We start from the raw sequence: 17,942 nt of genomic DNA on the forward strand, positions 1-17,942 counted from the left end.
CATAGTTTTATTATGAACTTCGTTTTGTGTAACAGTTATGAATTCTTGGTAACTGCGCAATCAGTTTGTCATGTAACTGCTTTAAATGCTGATTCTGTCAACAGCTGTTACAAACCGTGACATTATCTTCATTTCCCTCCACTTTAACAGAACATGAAAAAAGATGTAGTTCATGATTGTAAATCTGTGTTAAAGAAGTACAGTTGTTTGGGCGGAGTTGGTGTCAAAACACATATTAGTTATAGAAGTATATTAGTTTTGTATTTATTAAATTTAATGGCAACAACAGTCCATTCATTTCTTTGAATTTGTATTTATGCACCATACATACTTTAATATAATGTTGATAATGCACAGTGTAAATGTATGCAATAAACGTAACAGTCCACGTTTCATGCAACGTTGTTAACAAGTTACTGTGCTGTAATGTATGTGGTATTCTTAAAATCAGGAACTGTATAGTCGTAGGATAACATTAGTACGTATGGCTCGTAATGATAGTGTGTGAAATGCCAAGGTAATTTCAAAAGTAAGAAGAAGAAAAACAAATATTAATGTTGGATCTGTATTGCAAATGTTCTTTGTGCTGTAATGAAGCACCAGACTATGTTCTTTATCGATTGTCACTGGTGAACTTCATTTGTTTAAAGGACTTCTTAGTGTGTGTGTGTGTGTGTCTACAAATATATAAAAATACAAGATTTATAGTTTAGATGCGTCATGTTTGTGTTTTCAATTCATACATATATTTATTCTTCAAGTCTATACACAAACCATTTTAATATTGATGTTAAAAATTAAAATTCTATGTTTATAGTGAATTTTTATAACAATATCCAAACTCATTTACATATAAATAATATTAATAATGTTGTTGATAATTTCACAGAAATAATGAACAAATAACATAATACGCCACATAATATGCAAAAGAATCAGAAGATAAAAGGAACATCCACAACTACAACCTACAATCTACAATTACTGAAAAGCGTGCATTAAAAAATATAGAATAGTTTTAAAAATAAAACCTGAAGATGATGCTGAGACATCAAAACATGTAATATATAGCGCAAATTGTAACATCGAGGAAACGATGAATAGCGCGAAATATTTATATCAATTTTAATTTTTAACATCAATATTAAAATGGTTTGTGTATAGACTTGAAGAATAAATATATGTATGAAAAAATACAAGAGCTTCTAACCATATCTAATACTGACAGCTGGAATAATTTTGTATGTCGGCAAATGTCTAGGCTTGATGTGTTTTAAAATAAACATAACGTCGTTTGTGGTTGCATGGCTGCGTCTAAAATGTGGTTACTTGCTCTTTGCAGAATATGGTGTTAAGCTTTAGAGTGTCAGAACTTCAGATGCTTTTAGGCTTTGCTGGTCGTAACAAATCAGGGAGGAAGACTGAATTACAGGCTAGAGCTGTGGAGTTACTGCGACTACGGTCTACTCCTGTTCAGATGAAGATTAAGGACTTATATAAGTCTATTCAGTAAGTACGTGTACTGTTTTGTTAGAGAGGTACAGGTAATGGCAGCGTGGAAGTAAGGTCACAGCTGACCTGAACAAAAATTAGGACTATTAATTACTAACATATGTTTCTTTCCTGTCAGAAAGGTTACATTTTACTTTGGCTGTTTTAAAAGTGCGTTAAAATTGATCTTTACTTTTTTATAAATTTATATTCATTTTACCTGACAGTCATAAACAGTGGAAACATTTAAAGAAACGTAATCATAAAATATTCCTCATTGCAAGTAAAGGAGTAAATTATGGATGTTCTGCAGCACATCTAGGGTCTGTTATCGAGTTTCGTTTGCAATGTAAATTATTAACTGGTGTTAACATACCTGGGACTGACTGTGATTAACGTGACTGAAATCCCTCCAGACAGAAATTGAGGTTTGAAATGGGCTGTGACTGCTTCCACGTCCTGCCATTTGATGCCATATAATGTATGCAATTGGAAACGCTTTGTTAACGCCTGAAATGATAGTATCAGTTGGGTTGGCGGTGAAAATAATTTCACGAAGAGGTTGTTGTGTTGATCACATTAATAATACATTTCTGCAGTTTTGTATTTTTTGTATGGAACTGCTGTTTGAGGTTAGAGGCAGTGAAGTTGATGCTGAAGGGGTAAAATAAACCGACTGTAAGAAAGTTATTCTGCCTGAGCTTGAGAATGTAATTTTCTGGATTGCTGTCTGTTTTTACACCTGAGGATTTTGGTTCTTGTGTAGTTCATTGATTGTGCATGGATTATAAGTCCCTTTGGTTAATTTTCTCTTACAAATATTACTTCATGTTTCAAATACAAATTGGTGTTCTTTGTACTATGAAAATGTTTTACAGCACATGTAGCTGGGAAGCTTCGTGCGTTGAGTAGGTTTGAGGTTTTCATGACGGTGAGTCTGAAGAATGCTGTCTTTTGGGTTGTTGCGTCGTGTAGTCTGGTGGATGTTCTACATGGTGCGACAATCCAGATGACGGCAATCTTCATGTGTTGATTTTGCTGTCTCTTTTCAGTAAAGTTTTTAAAGAAGGCGTCCTATCATGTTTCTTTAAATTTTTTGCTTGCGTCTTCTACTCATCTAGCAGTGTGCAGAATGTTTGATGTCTACAGTAGTTATCTTCCCCCATTTTCCTGAAGTGTTTTATATTTTGAAGAAAGTTTAGTATAGTTTTGCTTTTCCACATTTGTGATACCTTTGTACGTCAGTTGGGTCATTCCATATCAAATCAACACACTTCAGGGACAATATTTTCATTACGAACTCTGATCTTAACATTTCATGAGCTTGTTGGATCTTTTAGGAAGTCGCATATATTAAATTTTCCCTAAAATGTGCATAACTCTGGTCTTAATTAAAATATAGTGCTCATTCTTGTACCAATTAAAAGCTCGTGGGCAGAGATTCTTTTTTATATGGGGCTCATGATATTGCTTATTAACATCTTGACCTTGACCTTTGACTAATGTGTGAGAAAACATTTACCAAAATTATGCCAGTGATAGTAAAGTCATAGCCCGCTTGTCACAGGAAGAGAAAACTTATGTTAAATTTGTGTATGATAGTTTTATCAGTGCTCATCTCCCAGCAGCATTGTGTTCTGTGATAGTTATTTGTGTCTGTTGCCGTTGAAGGGGCGGCCAGTTGTGTCTGTGTATAGAATTTCAGCACTGCTGTTGCCACTGCACTTTCCACACGGTTTCAAGCTTTTGTCTGTTAAAATGAGGATGTTCAGTATTCAAGCTTTTCTGTGTTGCCTGTGCTTCATAATTATGGGAATGAAAACAAAGTTATATTTGATAAGAAAGTTTAATTGATGTATAAATTTGTCTTGACTTTATTGTTCAGTTTTGTGTTACCATGTAGCATGTCTAAGTAGCGATTTAGATTTAATTGGACACCCTTTAAACCTTTTTACAGTTCAGCTGAACTACTGGTATTCCTTAAAATATTCAGAGATCTGTAATGTTGATTCTTTGTGCTCCGATAAATTCTGCATGAGTAAGTGAACATATTTTGCTTATATCTGGCATATTGGATTTAAAGATTTTCAGAAAGCACTGTGAAGTTGTATTTGTTCTTGTTCTGTCTCTGCCGAGTAGGTGGAAGGTGGCTTTTGAATCTGCTGGTTGAAATTGATTAATGTAGTACAATAAAATCTTGTGAAAATATAGATTGGTCTAAGATCCCACGTAATTAGGCTTTACTGTTAACATATTTTATAACCATATTGTGTGACCTATTTATTAGATACTGGTAGTAGGTCACTGTATTGTCTGATTCTTGTACAAAAACATATCCCTTTACTTTCTTTGTATTAGAAACAGTTACAAATTTACAGATGAATTTAAACTGTCCCGCTGAATTTGAAACACACATATATATATTATTTATTTATATTTATACACAATCTCATATAGGTTTTAACTTATCTGGTCTATCCTTAGTTTGCTAAAGTTATGTATGAACAGCTGATGGTGATTGTCATATGTTATTTAACATTACATTCTTACTCAGCCTGCCAGATTGCTTTTTGTATGGATTTTGTGGTAAAACTGACAAATAACGTCATAATATTTCTTCGATAAAAATGTTTCTGTCACACAGGACGTGTAAATGACATGAATTTTGATTGATGAATCTGTGGACACGTATGAATCTTTGTTTTTGTCTCCGTGAAAGTCTCTGATAAAAATTGTGGATTGTCATATGTAAATGTGCAGAAGGCCACAAATATTTTGAAATGTTATCCTTCTTGTGCACAAGTCATGCGTGGACTGAAAAGAAAATTCTTTCATATCAGCAGTTGGTCAGAAGGATAGAGTTAATTCTATAGATGAGGCTAGGTTGCGTACCACCGGATATGTTAATAGTCATGTTAACCAAGTATGGGGTGCTTAGTTTACATGCATTACAAATTAAAATTCAGAGCATGGCATGGAATTTCATGTAAGCCTGAAATTGCCCATCTTTTTGTAAGTAAAACTGTGTGCATGTGTGTGTCAAACATTGCAAACAATTGAACAGGAAATTTCTCTCCTGGAAGTTGTGAGACAGATGGTTTCAGCACGATGGAGCAGGAGATTATACCACAAACTCGACAATAGAAATGTCAATGTTCCGGGTTTTTGGCACCATCATCCTTACTGCCATGAAAACCTCAAACTTCAAATAGAAATGTTTCAAGAATTCTGTGTTGGTTGTACTGTTTCACGAAATGTGTTTCCTCTCAGATTTCTGAATTTATAGTTGCTTGGCTTATAGCTCTGAGATGTCAGAAGAACCAAAACAAAATATTCAATATTTTGAACTACACGTCGAATGGAAAGAGAAGCCTGGGAAGGCCGTTAAAAATCTGGAATAAAACCGTAACAGGCCACTTGGCCTAATACTTGATGAATATGACGATGATGATGTGTTTAACAAATGACTCAAACAGGTCATCAGTGTGTCGCATCAAACGTGTTACCAAAGATTGGGGTCGTGATCATAATTGTAATTCTTGTATATGGATATAATTTGTAACTTTTTGTATAAATGAAGTTGTACCAGCAATGGGTTGTGTTGCTTTACAGTCACTCTTATTTACATGTTATTGTATTCATTCAAGATTGATTGATTAATTTGTTCGTTTAAAGTTGACTCAGCTGAACTGGTTAGTCATGGCGAATGGGAAACTCCACGTGGGTTTAGGGAATGTGTTGTGCGGCTTACACCATGGAGATTGTTACTCAGATATTGGAACATAGATCATATTTAAATGTTGAAGGCATATGACATTTGAGCTGTTTGTCAGTAATTGACAGGCAGTTGCCTGGTTTTTCCTCTCTCCCTCTCTCTCTCTCCCTCCCCCCTCCTGTTTACCACTGCTTACAAAATGGCTTGTGCCAGTCCAGGTTCGTGGTCGATTCCCAAACGGGCTGAACCTTGAGATAAGGGGTAAACCAGGCTTTGGCATATTAATCTGGTTTATATAAACTCTTCGGCGCGTTTCCGACGTCATGGGGTGACTTTTTGGGCGATGAATCGAATCGCCGTATTAAATTCAAAATTTAAGAACAGTTACGTTGCAGGGGTATTTATAGCGGGATTGCGTTGGTGCGGGCTGTCAAAAATTTTGGTTGTTCAAGTCAAGCAGACAGTTTCTGCTTGTACCTTCAAATTTCAAGTACATATACAACAGCCGAATCATCGCACTGCCTTCCGATCAGAGTAAGTGGCTATATGACAGTTTGTCTCGAGGCGCAATAAAAGGGGGCATCTCAAAGGTAACCCCAGAGATTTCACATCCTTGGCGCAAATGCCGCTCCAACCATCACAGTCCCCGTATATTCCCTGTGATTTGGAGACTCTTGCTCCCCGACTAAAACCTGCACCAATTATCCCTTTATATCCTTCCGCATACCCAAATTTATATCTCAAGCTGTAACTGCACGCTACTGGGTTTGATCCTGTGGCAACCAAAGTAAGAAGACGAGTCGTGTGCGGAAGGGCAGTTGCAGGCTCTTGCATCCATCTGTCTTCCAGATCTGCATGTACAGAAACTCTTCCTGGCGTTAAAGTCACACGTAATGTGAAGATAACCATCCAAACTTTATGTACAGATCAGATTAAGACTGTGTGGAGCTCTGCTTCCACAGCTTGTTCACATGCCTTCACATCATATTGCTTGGTGCACATTGACTGTTATTTAGGTTAGGTTAGGTTAGGTTAGGTTAGGTTGGTCCTATAGAGCAGTGGAACCCAAACTAGGTGGTGCACACTGAAGTGATGTGCATAAAAATTATGGGTGTGATCCAAAACCGAACTACCATCTGATGAAATTGTCTATATACTTACCTTAAATCCATAAAATGCAGTTCAGTCAGCATTAATTATAACTCTGCTATATAAATTGTTTATTTTGTTACTCGGTGAACATGCAGATGACAAGAGGGTAAAAAGAACTACAGATCTGGAAATCTGGAGTGCTGGGTCATTCCCATGGCAAGAATAACATATTTGTCATTTCTGGTGTTTTTTTAATATCTGTATTAAACATTGTATTTAAGTTTTTTTATTTTGTTATATGGTGCATTTTTTGTTGATTGTTTTGCTGGTTCCAGCATCTGAATGTGAGAGATGGGAGTCCATCTTCATTTTACATTTCATTGCTTCTGTTAGCGTTGGTGGTGGTGGTGGTGGTCGTAGTGGTAGTAGTAGTAGTAGTAGTAGTAGTCGTCGTCATAGTGGTATTTGTGGTAGTGATAGTAATCATTGAGCCGTTTCCTGTCCACAGAAAAGAATATATATTTGTAAACCCACTAGATTGACCATGTCCTGAAATTTTGAAGTACAGTTTGTGATTGTCAGTAACTTCCAGCTTACTTCTACTGCCTGGTATAAGCTGCTTTACAGCTGCAGCCATCAAAATATTGTTTTTTTTTATCCCCCTCCCCCCAAATATTTAATACATTGGCATTTGAGAAATGTGTGGTGTATTCCATGACATCTTTTCCAGACAAGGTCAGGCTAGTGGATTAGGGCCCGTACAACAACAAACAAATCCTGCTACAGCAGCATCAGCGCCATCCGCACCGTCATCTGCAGCTAGCAGAGACCTGCAGGCAGCTCATAATAATACAATGCAGCAACACACCCAGCCTCAACAGCGAAACGTAGTTTACCAGCAAGCTGCTTACACCGGACAAAGTTCTGACAGGCAGATTCAGCCGGTTTGTATTCACATAGAGTAAACTAGTGGTGGTGCATATGCCAAAGTTGAACTGTGGTCTGTAGACAAAGCGTCGAACTCTTGTGTTTGAGGTAGATTGAATCTGGGGCGGTCTACTCTGTCTTTCCTGTCCCTCACCTCTGACAAAGTCCTAACTTTGTGAATGTCGAGAATACTAGGCCACTGTTTAGATGTTTTAGAATGGATGAACCAATTTGCACCAAACGTGGTATGATTAGGCTATTTTAGAAAGTAAAGAACTCCAAAAAATTGTCCTGAGTTTGAATTCTGGTGGGGGTGGTTTCTCTAGCGCGGAAACTAAGCAAGATAGGACAATGCAAAGAACAAAATTTATTGTTTTGGCAAGGATATTAAAGAAACAAAGGTCATAAACTTGACACTGCCCTGAGTACGAGTCTCTGTGAAAGCGTTGAATTTAGGGATATTTTGTGTGTGTTTTTCAGTAATACATATCGGATGATCAGGCCTGTGGTAAACATTTTCTAGCGTAATGTTGGGCAATCTTCAAAAGTGCGGGTGTGCGCCTTGGAGCATGGATCAACACTTTTTTCACCACTGCATTCTGAACATTGAATTTTATCTGTGTTTATCTGTTTTTCACAGAGTACACTCACCACCTAACTCATCATTCTGAGTTCTTTACCTCTTGTGTCTTATAGTCTTGTTCAGTGACTGGCTTCACAGCACTTCCACACTTTCAGTCATAGTTAAGTCTTGACACAGTTGTGTCGGGGTCGGGGTCATGCATGTAGATGAAATGAAAGACAAATTATAATTGCTCTCTGTATATTGATTGTCATGCACGGAAGTCAGTTCTGTTGGCTTTATCAGCCTCAAGAAGGACTTGCTGCATTTAAATTCTGTACGGAAACAGTTTAACGTCTCAGATTAACCTGAATATCGATGATGGTCTGAAGTTGAGTTATTGAGAAAGACATTTTACAGATTTTCTGGGACTGCATCAGTGCCTGCTGAACACAGTGAATGTTTTCTGGTGTAGTTACAAGACTTCTTCTTACTGATAACACCCTTCTTATCGATCCGTCTCCCAGTTGCTTATAACTTGTTAGCTAATCCGTTTATTTGAGACCTGCTTGGTTGTTTCCTGCACTCTTGTTTCACTCGAAATTCACGCTGAACCATGACGACACTGGCAGTATGGTGAAACATTTCATTAATAACACACTTTTCTGTTGTGAGCATCATCTTGGTCATTGCTGCTTCATAACATTGGCCATCACAGGCAGTTAATTCATCCAAGACTATCAAACTCAAAAACACTAAATACAGAGATGTTTGCCGTTGTAAATGTTCGAGCGTAGTCCTCAGAACTAAAGCAGTTTTTGCTTAAATGTACTGGAATCAGCTGACTGCCACAGAAATTCTTAAATCCTCATGATCCAATTCCCGATTTTAACTTGAATTCGACAGTTTTGGCACGAGCATAATTTGTGAAAAACGTTATTCCCACATCAAAGAGGAAGAAAGAACTTATTATTTCTGTGAAAGCTAGAAAAGTTAAGTGGTTGTGAAATAAGGTTTTTTCAAATATTAAAGTATCTTACATGTGATTTGTTTACCTTTGCAGCCTCGCAGTATGTATCCAGGTAACATGTACCAGTACCAGCCGAAAGCATCTCCACCCGCCTCAGCAGCTAGCAACTATCCGGTGCATCCAGATGTCAGATTTAAACACCTACCTTTTTTTGATTTGATGGGAGAACTGTTGAAACCATCAAGCCTTGGTAGGCAGAGTGTGTACACTATTTCTGAATTTAAAATTAAAATTAAACATTGCTGTAAGGGTCTCAGTCACTAGTAGAAACATGTTACATGAGCTCTTGCCTTTGTGGTATATTGTATTGGATGTATGGGGTCCTTACACTTCATATGTGTCAGTGTTCGCTGATACTTATATAAGAAGAGTTCATTTCTGACCATTCAGCATGGTGGAACATGCTTTGAGAAGTATTTTATCTCTCAAAAATATGTATTTGGAGCCATTGCATGCTGTACTCCAGGCCTGCATTACATGTGGCCCCCAGAAAGATTTTCTCTGACTCGGGGGGGGGGGGGAGGGGGTTATCGGCTCTACTGCGCCCGGGCCCCTGAAAACCATCTTTGAAAAGTATCAAGTATTATAAAACCTTGCAATATTTCTTAATTTTTTTTTTTAGATTTTAAGTCCTAGTGTATTTCTGATGTTGATACCCTTCCAAATTATTGTAATTTCTGAAATGTTCAGTGCTGTATGCTGGAGAACTGAATGTTTACGTTTTGGTTGCAACTTGAATTAGTAATCACTTCTTGATTTCTTTCGTGTTCACAGTCCAATCAATTGAATAACGTGTTTCGGTCAAATGTGGCCATCATCAGGTTCATTTCCCAGCTTCTTTGTCATTGCACTGGGTATTTTATTTTCTCCTCCCATCAAGAAATAATTATAAAATTACATGTTAAATCATTTTAAATTAGTAATAACTGTCCACGTCTCTCCCCCGAAGGTTAATGCTGCAATTGATGAATAAATGTATTTTCACACAGTTCCACAAGGCACGCAGAGGTTACAGGAGGGAAATTTTGTATTCCATCTCACTCCTCAGCAAGCCACAGATATCGCTAGTTCAAGAGATTTGCGACCTGGAACAAAGATGGAGTATGCTATTCAGGTACAGTGAGTGCAGTTAATACATTACATTCACGTTTTGTGTTTAGCTGTATTATTGACAACGTGTTTTACCGCTTGGAACAATAGTCACAATTCTATAAAAAAAAAGATACATTTTTTTAAATCTTATCCAATGTATATCGAAGTCGGTAAATATGAAATTTTGAAAAAAATGATATTAATAAAATGGTTCCAAAGTTATTTGCAGCTTGTTATGCAGTTATATATGTTTTTCATGTCAGCAACACTGACACTCTCAAATTTCACTCTGTAATGAAGGAAGGAATAATTTTTGAGGGGTAATTCATCTAAGAGCAAAAAGATATTCACTTTACAAAAGAAATTTTTAGAATAATGGGTGGTGTCAAACCTAGAAATTCGTGTAGAAAAGGATTGCAGATGTCGCGTCTTCCATGTGAGTACGTGTTCTCATTATGAACTTCATTATGAATAACCAAGAACGCTTTCAGACAAATTCCGCTTGTCACAGTGTTAACACGTGAAGTCTTTATTTGTTCTACTTGAAAAGTTTAATATATTTTGCATTGTATTTGTATATATACATTTTATTTTGTGTGACTTAGCTCAGTCAGTATAGTGAGTAGCTACGGGCTGGACGACCGGGGTTTGATCCCTGACGGGGGCAGAGGATTTTTCCTCTAGCCTCTGCGTCCAGACCGGCTCTGGGGCCCACCCAGCCTCCTGTCCAATGGGTACTGGGGTCCTTTCCCGAGGGTAAAGTGCGGCCGGGGCGTGATGCTGACCACTCACCCCCATCTAGGGCCGAGGTCAAGAATGAGTAGGAGCTATACCTCCTCTCCCCCCAAGCAACCTACATGGTGTGTAGTGGGACTGCTTTACTTTACTTTACTTTTGACTTATTCCACATCCTGTCATCTGACTAACTTACGGATCCACGGAATATAATAAATTTGTGTGAAAATGTGATATATTCTAATTAAGAATGATGCTGTTGAAATTTATTTAAGTTTCAATTTGTATTTTGCCCATTCATTGTGATTGCTACTTAATGAAGGGCTTTACTGTTAATTCATCATTGAAAACGTATAAAAGCAGTGGGTGCAATGCGGTAATGAAGATAACACAAATTATTCAGAGGTTTTGCTAAAACGAATTTGACTGTAGTCTATTTCTTCTTTATTTTTCTCTTTCACATATTTGTTGTTGGTTGTTGGTTCTCATCTCCCATTGGCCATCTTTTTTTGGCTGTAGTTTCCGCAGCTGAGTAACTAATCATTTACCATCATTCAATGACTTTTACGAGAAAATTTTGAAATTCTTGTGTACGCAGACACATGTGTTGATGGGTGGCCATTCTTAAAAGGCACTTCCAGAATACATAAATAATTTTTGTGATATGAACAAGGTCCCTATGATATGTGCTCGACATTTGGACTTGTAATATTTAGTATTTTTCATCTATACAGGTGCAGATGAGATTCTGCCTGCTCGAAACATCTTGCGAGCAAGATGATTTCTTCCCTCCCGGCATCTGCGTTAAAGTGAACGGCAAGATGTGCCCTTTGCCTGTGAGTAATGTGTTTGGAACATTTCTAAAACAGACCTGAGTTTAAGTTGCCCACTTGGCAAAATTTACCCTTTTTATTTGTTCAAGTTTCCATTCCTTTCCTTTGTTGATACGTGCCAGACAACTCTAGTCCAACACAGAAGTGTTAAAACATCTGTAAATAAGTTATGTTGTTAGCGTTGTTTTTTTGAAGAAACGAGTCCCGAATTTTTACCGTTGTTTACGTGTATAATTTGAGTGCATGTGGGCATTAGCAAAGCGTTATTGATTAATTTGAGTGTTTTATTGCGCAGTTTGATATATTACTGTATTCTCTTCTCCAGAACCCCATTCCAACAAATAAGCCTGGTGTTGAACCGAAACGGCCACCACGCCCAGTAAACATTACGACCATGGTAAAGCTGAGTCCTACAGTGGCTAACCACATTACTGTGTCATGGAACACAGAGTATGGACGTGGTTATGCTATTGCAGTGTACCTAGTTCGAAAGTTGACATCTTCAGAATTGTTGCAGAGATTGAAGACGAGAGGTGTGAGGCATTCTGACTTCACGAGAGGTCTCAGTAAGTATAAAGGATGTAGTAAAATTATACTTGAGCTGCGGGTCGGCCGATTCTCTTTCTCTCTTCCGGAGACCAATATATTGAATTATAAATGGTAACGTTGAGTAGACTTTCACATAACACTTGGAATGTGTTGTTTGTTTCACCAAGTATTACCAGTTGTAGGAAATAAGAGGTATGAACAGCCTCTAATAGCATTTCAAATTTCATGAAAATCCAATCAGCTGTTCTTGAGTTGTTATATATTATATATATATAATATTTAGAAAAATTTAAGTGGTATAAAGTTACCCAACTTTCTATATTTGTTACAAGATTTGCTTTCAGAATAGCCTTTCCTTGTTAACCTTTGATGTTCAACCTTACACATAATACATCAAGGCAGATTTGGATCAATCACGCCACAATAAAGGGTTAAAAGTGGATTTACTATCACAGTTATGTATGTATTTCAGTCAAGGAGAAGCTGGCAGAGGACGCAGATTGTGAGATAGCCACTACCTCGTTACGCGTGTCCCTGGTATGTCCGCTCGGTAAGATGCGGATGAGTACGCCGTGCCGCGCCTCCACGTGCTATCATTTGCAATGTTTTGATGCATCTTTATACTTGCAAATGAATGAGAGGAAGCCAACGTGGATGTGTCCAGTTTGTGACAAGCCAGCATTGTATGATAACCTCGTCATAGACGGGTAAGTGGTATTATTCATCCTGTCACTTGGCACTGTATAATGTGAGCTGTTGAAAGTGTTGCTAAATAAGCCATAAATGAAAAAGTAAACATAACCTAATGTGCAGTCGTCCACACAGTTCTGTCTGTCTTTGCATGTCTGCGACACTTCTAATTTCTCAACACGATTTGTCTTGAGGTGCTGCGTGCAGTTCTGTTGAGTTGCCTTGCACCCACCTGTCATTCTTCTCTCGTCCGCTCAGTGTCACGACTCCGGAGCCTGAGGCAATTCTTCCTTTTTAAAAATAGAATTTATGAGTTTATAGATCTGATCAGCTGATAAAACATTAATAAAAATTATTACTGTGTAAGTGACTGATAAGTATGGGCATATTTGAAGGGTAGAATGGGGAGGGATGTAAGCAGGTATGTGTTGTGCAGTGTTATCTTGGTTTAGAGACCATTGATTCAAAGTACAGACAGCCTGGATAGTGCGTTGTGTGCTCTGTTAGTGAATACTGCAGTATGGTGTGTTGCATATATTAACTGTTTAGCATTACCGGGTGTGATCAGACGGTATATTATGGCAGCCCAAAAGACGAACTATATTTCTTATTGGTGGTAGATATACAGGGTGAGTCAGAAGTATGTTTACAAACTTCGTGTGCGTGTTCCAAAATAAAAAATAAGAAAAAATGTTCCTATGAACATGTAGTCGCAAATGTTTCATTTCCCAAATAATAGCCAAAAATAATTTTCAATGTATGCCTTTATTGCCAAGTATAAGGACAGGGATGTTTCTTTATAACAGATGCTCAAAGGTTTCTCCTCCATTCTCCACACATGCACGAGCACGACGTACACAAGACTGACGAATTCGTTCGTACACACCAGAGTTTCCTCGAATCATCTGGCATGCATTCTGCACACGTTCCCATTGGTCGTCTTCATTGTTTATGGGTGTTGCATAAACGACGGACTTCAAGTCACCCCACAGATAAAAGTCCAGTGACCTCGGTGGCCATTCTACTGGGCCACCACGCCCAATCCATCGCAGAATGACTTCCCCCCCCCCCCCTTTTGCTCATGTCGTAGAACAACATTAATTCCTTCATTGGCAGATCTGAATCTGATATTGAGAACTATGGTCTAATAGCATATATGCTAAGCTCAACATGACGTGACCAACCTGTGCCTCAGTGTGCTTGTCTCCCCATGCATTGCTCTGCTTTCCTGCTTTTGCATCTCCGCGTGTGCCTTGGTGAACAAAATGGGGTATTGGGCAGCGGTCATTGCCAGATTTAGCCGAATCTTTGTTGATGAACATCCTCTGCCGGTTGAGTGAAACTGGACAAGAGTGAAGAGAATTCACAATCTTCAGTCTTGCATTCAAGTGGCCTTGTTCCACGTATCATCAGCGGTGCACACGTTAAAAGAACGTGGCAGTGCTTTCGTGTTGGTATGGTTTTTCAGTTACCTATCATCGTATTGCATCGACAGTACTTTTTGTGGTTCATGCGAATGACTCATCTCCAATGGTGTATCTTGTGTGTGTCATGTGAAATTAGAAGGTGCTTCTAATATTCTGTGTACACGGTGTCAGTGACACCATAAATGAAGCTGAAATAAAATGTGTCTGAATATCTGGAAAATTTTACTGTTAGTATCGTCCTGTTTTTTAATTTTCTTGTATCTGTCAGATATTTTCAGCAAGTGCTCCTGTCTGGCAAACTTTCAACAGATGGCAATGAAATTCAGCTGCATCAAGATGGTTCCTGGTCTTCGTTAATCGTGAAGAAAGAACAGACCCGCGTGTTGTCTCCAGTGGTGAGTGTTTTTTGTCATCGTCATGGCATTTTATAATAGTTTTCCTGAACTTCTCTTCTCTCTGGGCTAAATAGTTTTGATAACTTTGTAAAAATTGACATCTGATTAAATTGGCAATTCTTCTGAAATGTATATTTCATTTCTGATACCAGTAACCTCTTTTTGTGTTGTGGTAATAGAAGTTCCATAACTGGTAGGGCGGCTGCAGGTATGGTTTTATCTCGTTATGTAGCTTAAGGGGCACATTATTCCAGGGAACAAAAATATGCGCTTGTCTTTATGTAGTAATTGCTTCATCGATATATATGTAATAATAGAGAATTTACATTCAAGCGAATTGTCTCCTATTTCAGCCACAAGAGAAACCTGTAGTGAAAATTGAGACACTTTCTGATGAACTAGGTAAGTACTTGTTAGCTCGAGATATTTTGTCCTGAACCTAACTCGTATGCTCTGAATGTGTCTGTGTCTTCGTGTGTAGTGCCCGTAACAGGCCATAAGGCCTGTACTGCAAAGGAAGGAGATTCCAGAAGTTTGGGTGTCTTGAAAGAGGTAGAATTATCACAGAAAACACTTTTGCTGATAGACAATGCGTCTTCTCATCCAGGAATGAACTTACTGACTTCTGACAGTGGACCAAGCAGTGATTGCATCCATGAAATGATTCTACCAGGCTGACCTCAGAACTCTTGTCAATAAAGATGACAGCATAGTAGTATGGATAAAAATTGACAACGTTGAATGCTATGTATGGGCTGTCTTAGGCGTCGTAATGCTGGTGTAGATAGATAGATAGTTCCTGTAACTCCTAAGTGGAGCTTAGGGCCTCCTTTCGGAGGTTTCATAGTCTTTAAAGCGTGCATTTAAGAGTAGTGAGTGACTAGCCCACTGACTGCACAATTTCTACTCACTCCTGGTTTGACTGCCAGAGCCGCAGTGAAGCAGTGAATCAGGAGAGACTTGGGTGAGAAATGGCCGCTGAAATGTTGCTTACGAAACATCTCGTATCATGCTCGCAAGGTTTTTTTACACGCCGTAAATCTACGACATGGGGCCGCCGGCTTTACTTCCCTTCCGAAGGAAGTTGCGCTATGGATTTTTATCACCCTTAAAAATCATCGACCTTGGCCGAGATTGAACCCGCGAACCTTGGGTCCAGTGGCGAACACGCTAACTACTAGTCCACCGAGGGCGACAATGCTGGTGTAGTTATGGAGGAAACTTCTTCTAGATCTAGAAGATTTGCAAGATTTTCTTGATGAAAGACACCATTGAAGAGTGAAACCTGTGAACTGGGCTTCCAACACATGACAGGTGTTCACACTGCTAATGCTGCCCTGAAGCAAAAGGGAGGGGAAGAGGGTGTAGAGAATGAGAGTGAGGAATAAGGACAAAGAATGAGGTGAAGCTTTCGCGGCGACTGAAGTTGATGAAAGATTCTCCGGCTACAAGCCGCGCCAGGTGGCTGAACGGTGAACAAACCATATCTTCTGCCGTTTCAAGAACAACAGTCCATTCCTTTGTTGCGCGCGCAACCTAAAATAATACTTTTCACTTTCCTACAGTCAGTAATACCAACATGATGAATGAACGAACTTGTGAGCGAATATACCATCAGATTACAGTTCTTTGTTTCCTTTATTGAAAAGAAGATGAGTAGGTAAGAGTCACTGAATAAATCTTACGTTGATGAAGTTCTGTGGGCAACAGTAATGGTAATACATTAATAGTATAAATATGATTTTTTTTAAGGTTTTATCTACACCATCGTTCAATTCAGGCATTTCTTAGCGACGTACGCACCCACCATTTCACGAGATTCCAATTTCCTGACTGTGGTTATGTCCATTTCTTCATGTGTGTGATGTTCTTTGTTTTTGCATTGCAGAAGTTATCCAACCTCCACGAAAGGAGGAACCAAAAAAGAAAGCGACTGTAATTGATTTAACGTTAAGTGATTCTGAAGATGAAGCCGAAGCACCAGTGAAAACAAATGCAACAAACAAGCCTGATTCTTCCAATCAGGCTGTGAACAGTTCCTCGGGCAGTGGGATACATTCAGGTCAGTGAGACAACTGAGTGGGTATGAAACATGGTGAATTCACTTTCCTACATAAGAACTTGTTGAGAATTGATCAGATGAGAAGGTAGGGTGTGAGGTTTCGAGGTTGGTCTTCTGGGTTGTTGTTTGGTGATATGCTGATGTTTCATAGGAACTTCCTACCTCCATCTTCAGGGCTGAATTAAGGAAGGTTAAAAAGCGTTAGGTGTTTTAGTGTTATGTTGAGGATTAGGTCAGGAACATTGGTCAATCAGAGATTTGGTAAGGTGATGGGAGACATAAGCAAGTCTGGTCCAATTGGAGTAAGGAAAGTCCCTATGCGGGATGCGGGACATAAGGGAGGAAGGAGGCTGTGTTGACATAAAGAAGAGGAGAGAAAGAGGAAGGCAGGGTCAGTATAAGAAGGAAGCAGATGCCGCTCACTGCCCTCCAAGAAAGGAATGTCAGATTAGTGTGAACTCTGTCTAGTTCATGGAGAAGCCTTTTTCATTTTATCGCGATGTGAATAACAGGAATCTGTGAGCTGCTGAGGGAGAAGCATCTCTGGTGATCCTGTCCATGGCTCTGGATTCCTTGGTTTGATACTGGTATCATTTAACAGCATGTTATTGTCTGGGTTGATACAGTGTTATGCAACTGCTGACTTCTCTGGATGATAGAACTGTTCATGGTGATATTGCTTCTTGATCCGCTTTATTTAATCTAACCCATCCCACTCACAGGAAATGCTATGAGCTCTCAAGAGCTATGTCATCCTTACGAGTTTGGCGGAATTCCTGCCATAACATTGTTATGCCTGGATATGATTCTGCTAATGTGAGTGTAGGGCAAGAAAGCTACTGAAGAAATGTCCTCCGTGTGAGGGGCACAGATAGGAAGCTGTAGCCATCTTATCAGAAGCTTCATTCCAGTTACCAGGAGGTTATGGTGACAGCTGTCTCTTCCAAACTTCTTAATTTTTCTGCGTAAGCACCTTGGTGAAACATGAGATGACATCGAAGCTGATAAGAAAAAAGTCGACTGCAGATAACTGTCAGAGTGTCGAAGGCAGGGATTTCTCAACCTCCAGCCCAGTGATGCATTTTGTACAGCCCACATTAATTTTTGTAATATTGTTATCACTTGCCATAACAGAAAAAAAATGTTAAAAACTTTTATTTTAGATAATAAGGAATTAATATAAAAATCACCAAATTTGTTTAACAAAAATAAATTCAGAAACTAGAAAATTTACCGTCAAGAATGTAGGGGATAATCTAAAGTAGTACTTAAGAAAGCACATTTTTATTGAATTGTGTAATAAAGCCATATATAAAAATTAGTATCTTTGCTTAATTATGAA

The 17,942-nt window shown here is 38.6% G+C and overlaps 1 protein-coding gene across 6 annotated transcripts in view; it reads left to right on the plus strand.

Moving 5' to 3' along the window:
- The window catches only part of Su(var)2-10 (E3 SUMO-protein ligase Su(var)2-10), a 29,500-nt gene that overhangs the window by 9,699 nt on the left and 1,859 nt on the right, over nucleotides 1-17,942 (plus strand). For 3 of the 6 annotated variants that reach the window (XM_022073132.2, XM_022073133.2, XM_022073131.2), the window contains 10 exons: nucleotides 1,343-1,509; nucleotides 7,029-7,242; nucleotides 8,851-9,007; nucleotides 9,807-9,931; nucleotides 11,379-11,480; nucleotides 11,803-12,043; nucleotides 12,499-12,733; nucleotides 14,412-14,538; nucleotides 14,892-14,940; nucleotides 16,427-16,600. In XM_022073132.2, the coding sequence (XP_021928824.1) occupies nucleotides 1,343-1,509; nucleotides 7,029-7,242; nucleotides 8,851-9,007; nucleotides 9,807-9,931; nucleotides 11,379-11,480; nucleotides 11,803-12,043; nucleotides 12,499-12,733; nucleotides 14,412-14,538; nucleotides 14,892-14,940; nucleotides 16,427-16,600 (1,591 nt within the window). The remainder of the gene's footprint in view (nucleotides 1-1,342; nucleotides 1,510-7,028; nucleotides 7,243-8,850; nucleotides 9,008-9,806; nucleotides 9,932-11,378; nucleotides 11,481-11,802; nucleotides 12,044-12,498; nucleotides 12,734-14,411; nucleotides 14,539-14,891; nucleotides 14,941-16,426; nucleotides 16,601-17,942) is intronic. The other 3 variants (XM_022073135.2, XM_087346826.1, XM_022073138.2) reach the window with 1 other exon arrangement.

Source organism: Zootermopsis nevadensis, unplaced genomic scaffold (assembly GCF_977971745.1).
Source record: "Zootermopsis nevadensis isolate Lab colony 2312 unplaced genomic scaffold, Znev_1.0 Znev_ptg000010l, whole genome shotgun sequence".
NCBI lineage: Eukaryota > Metazoa > Arthropoda > Insecta > Blattodea > Termopsidae > Zootermopsis > Zootermopsis nevadensis.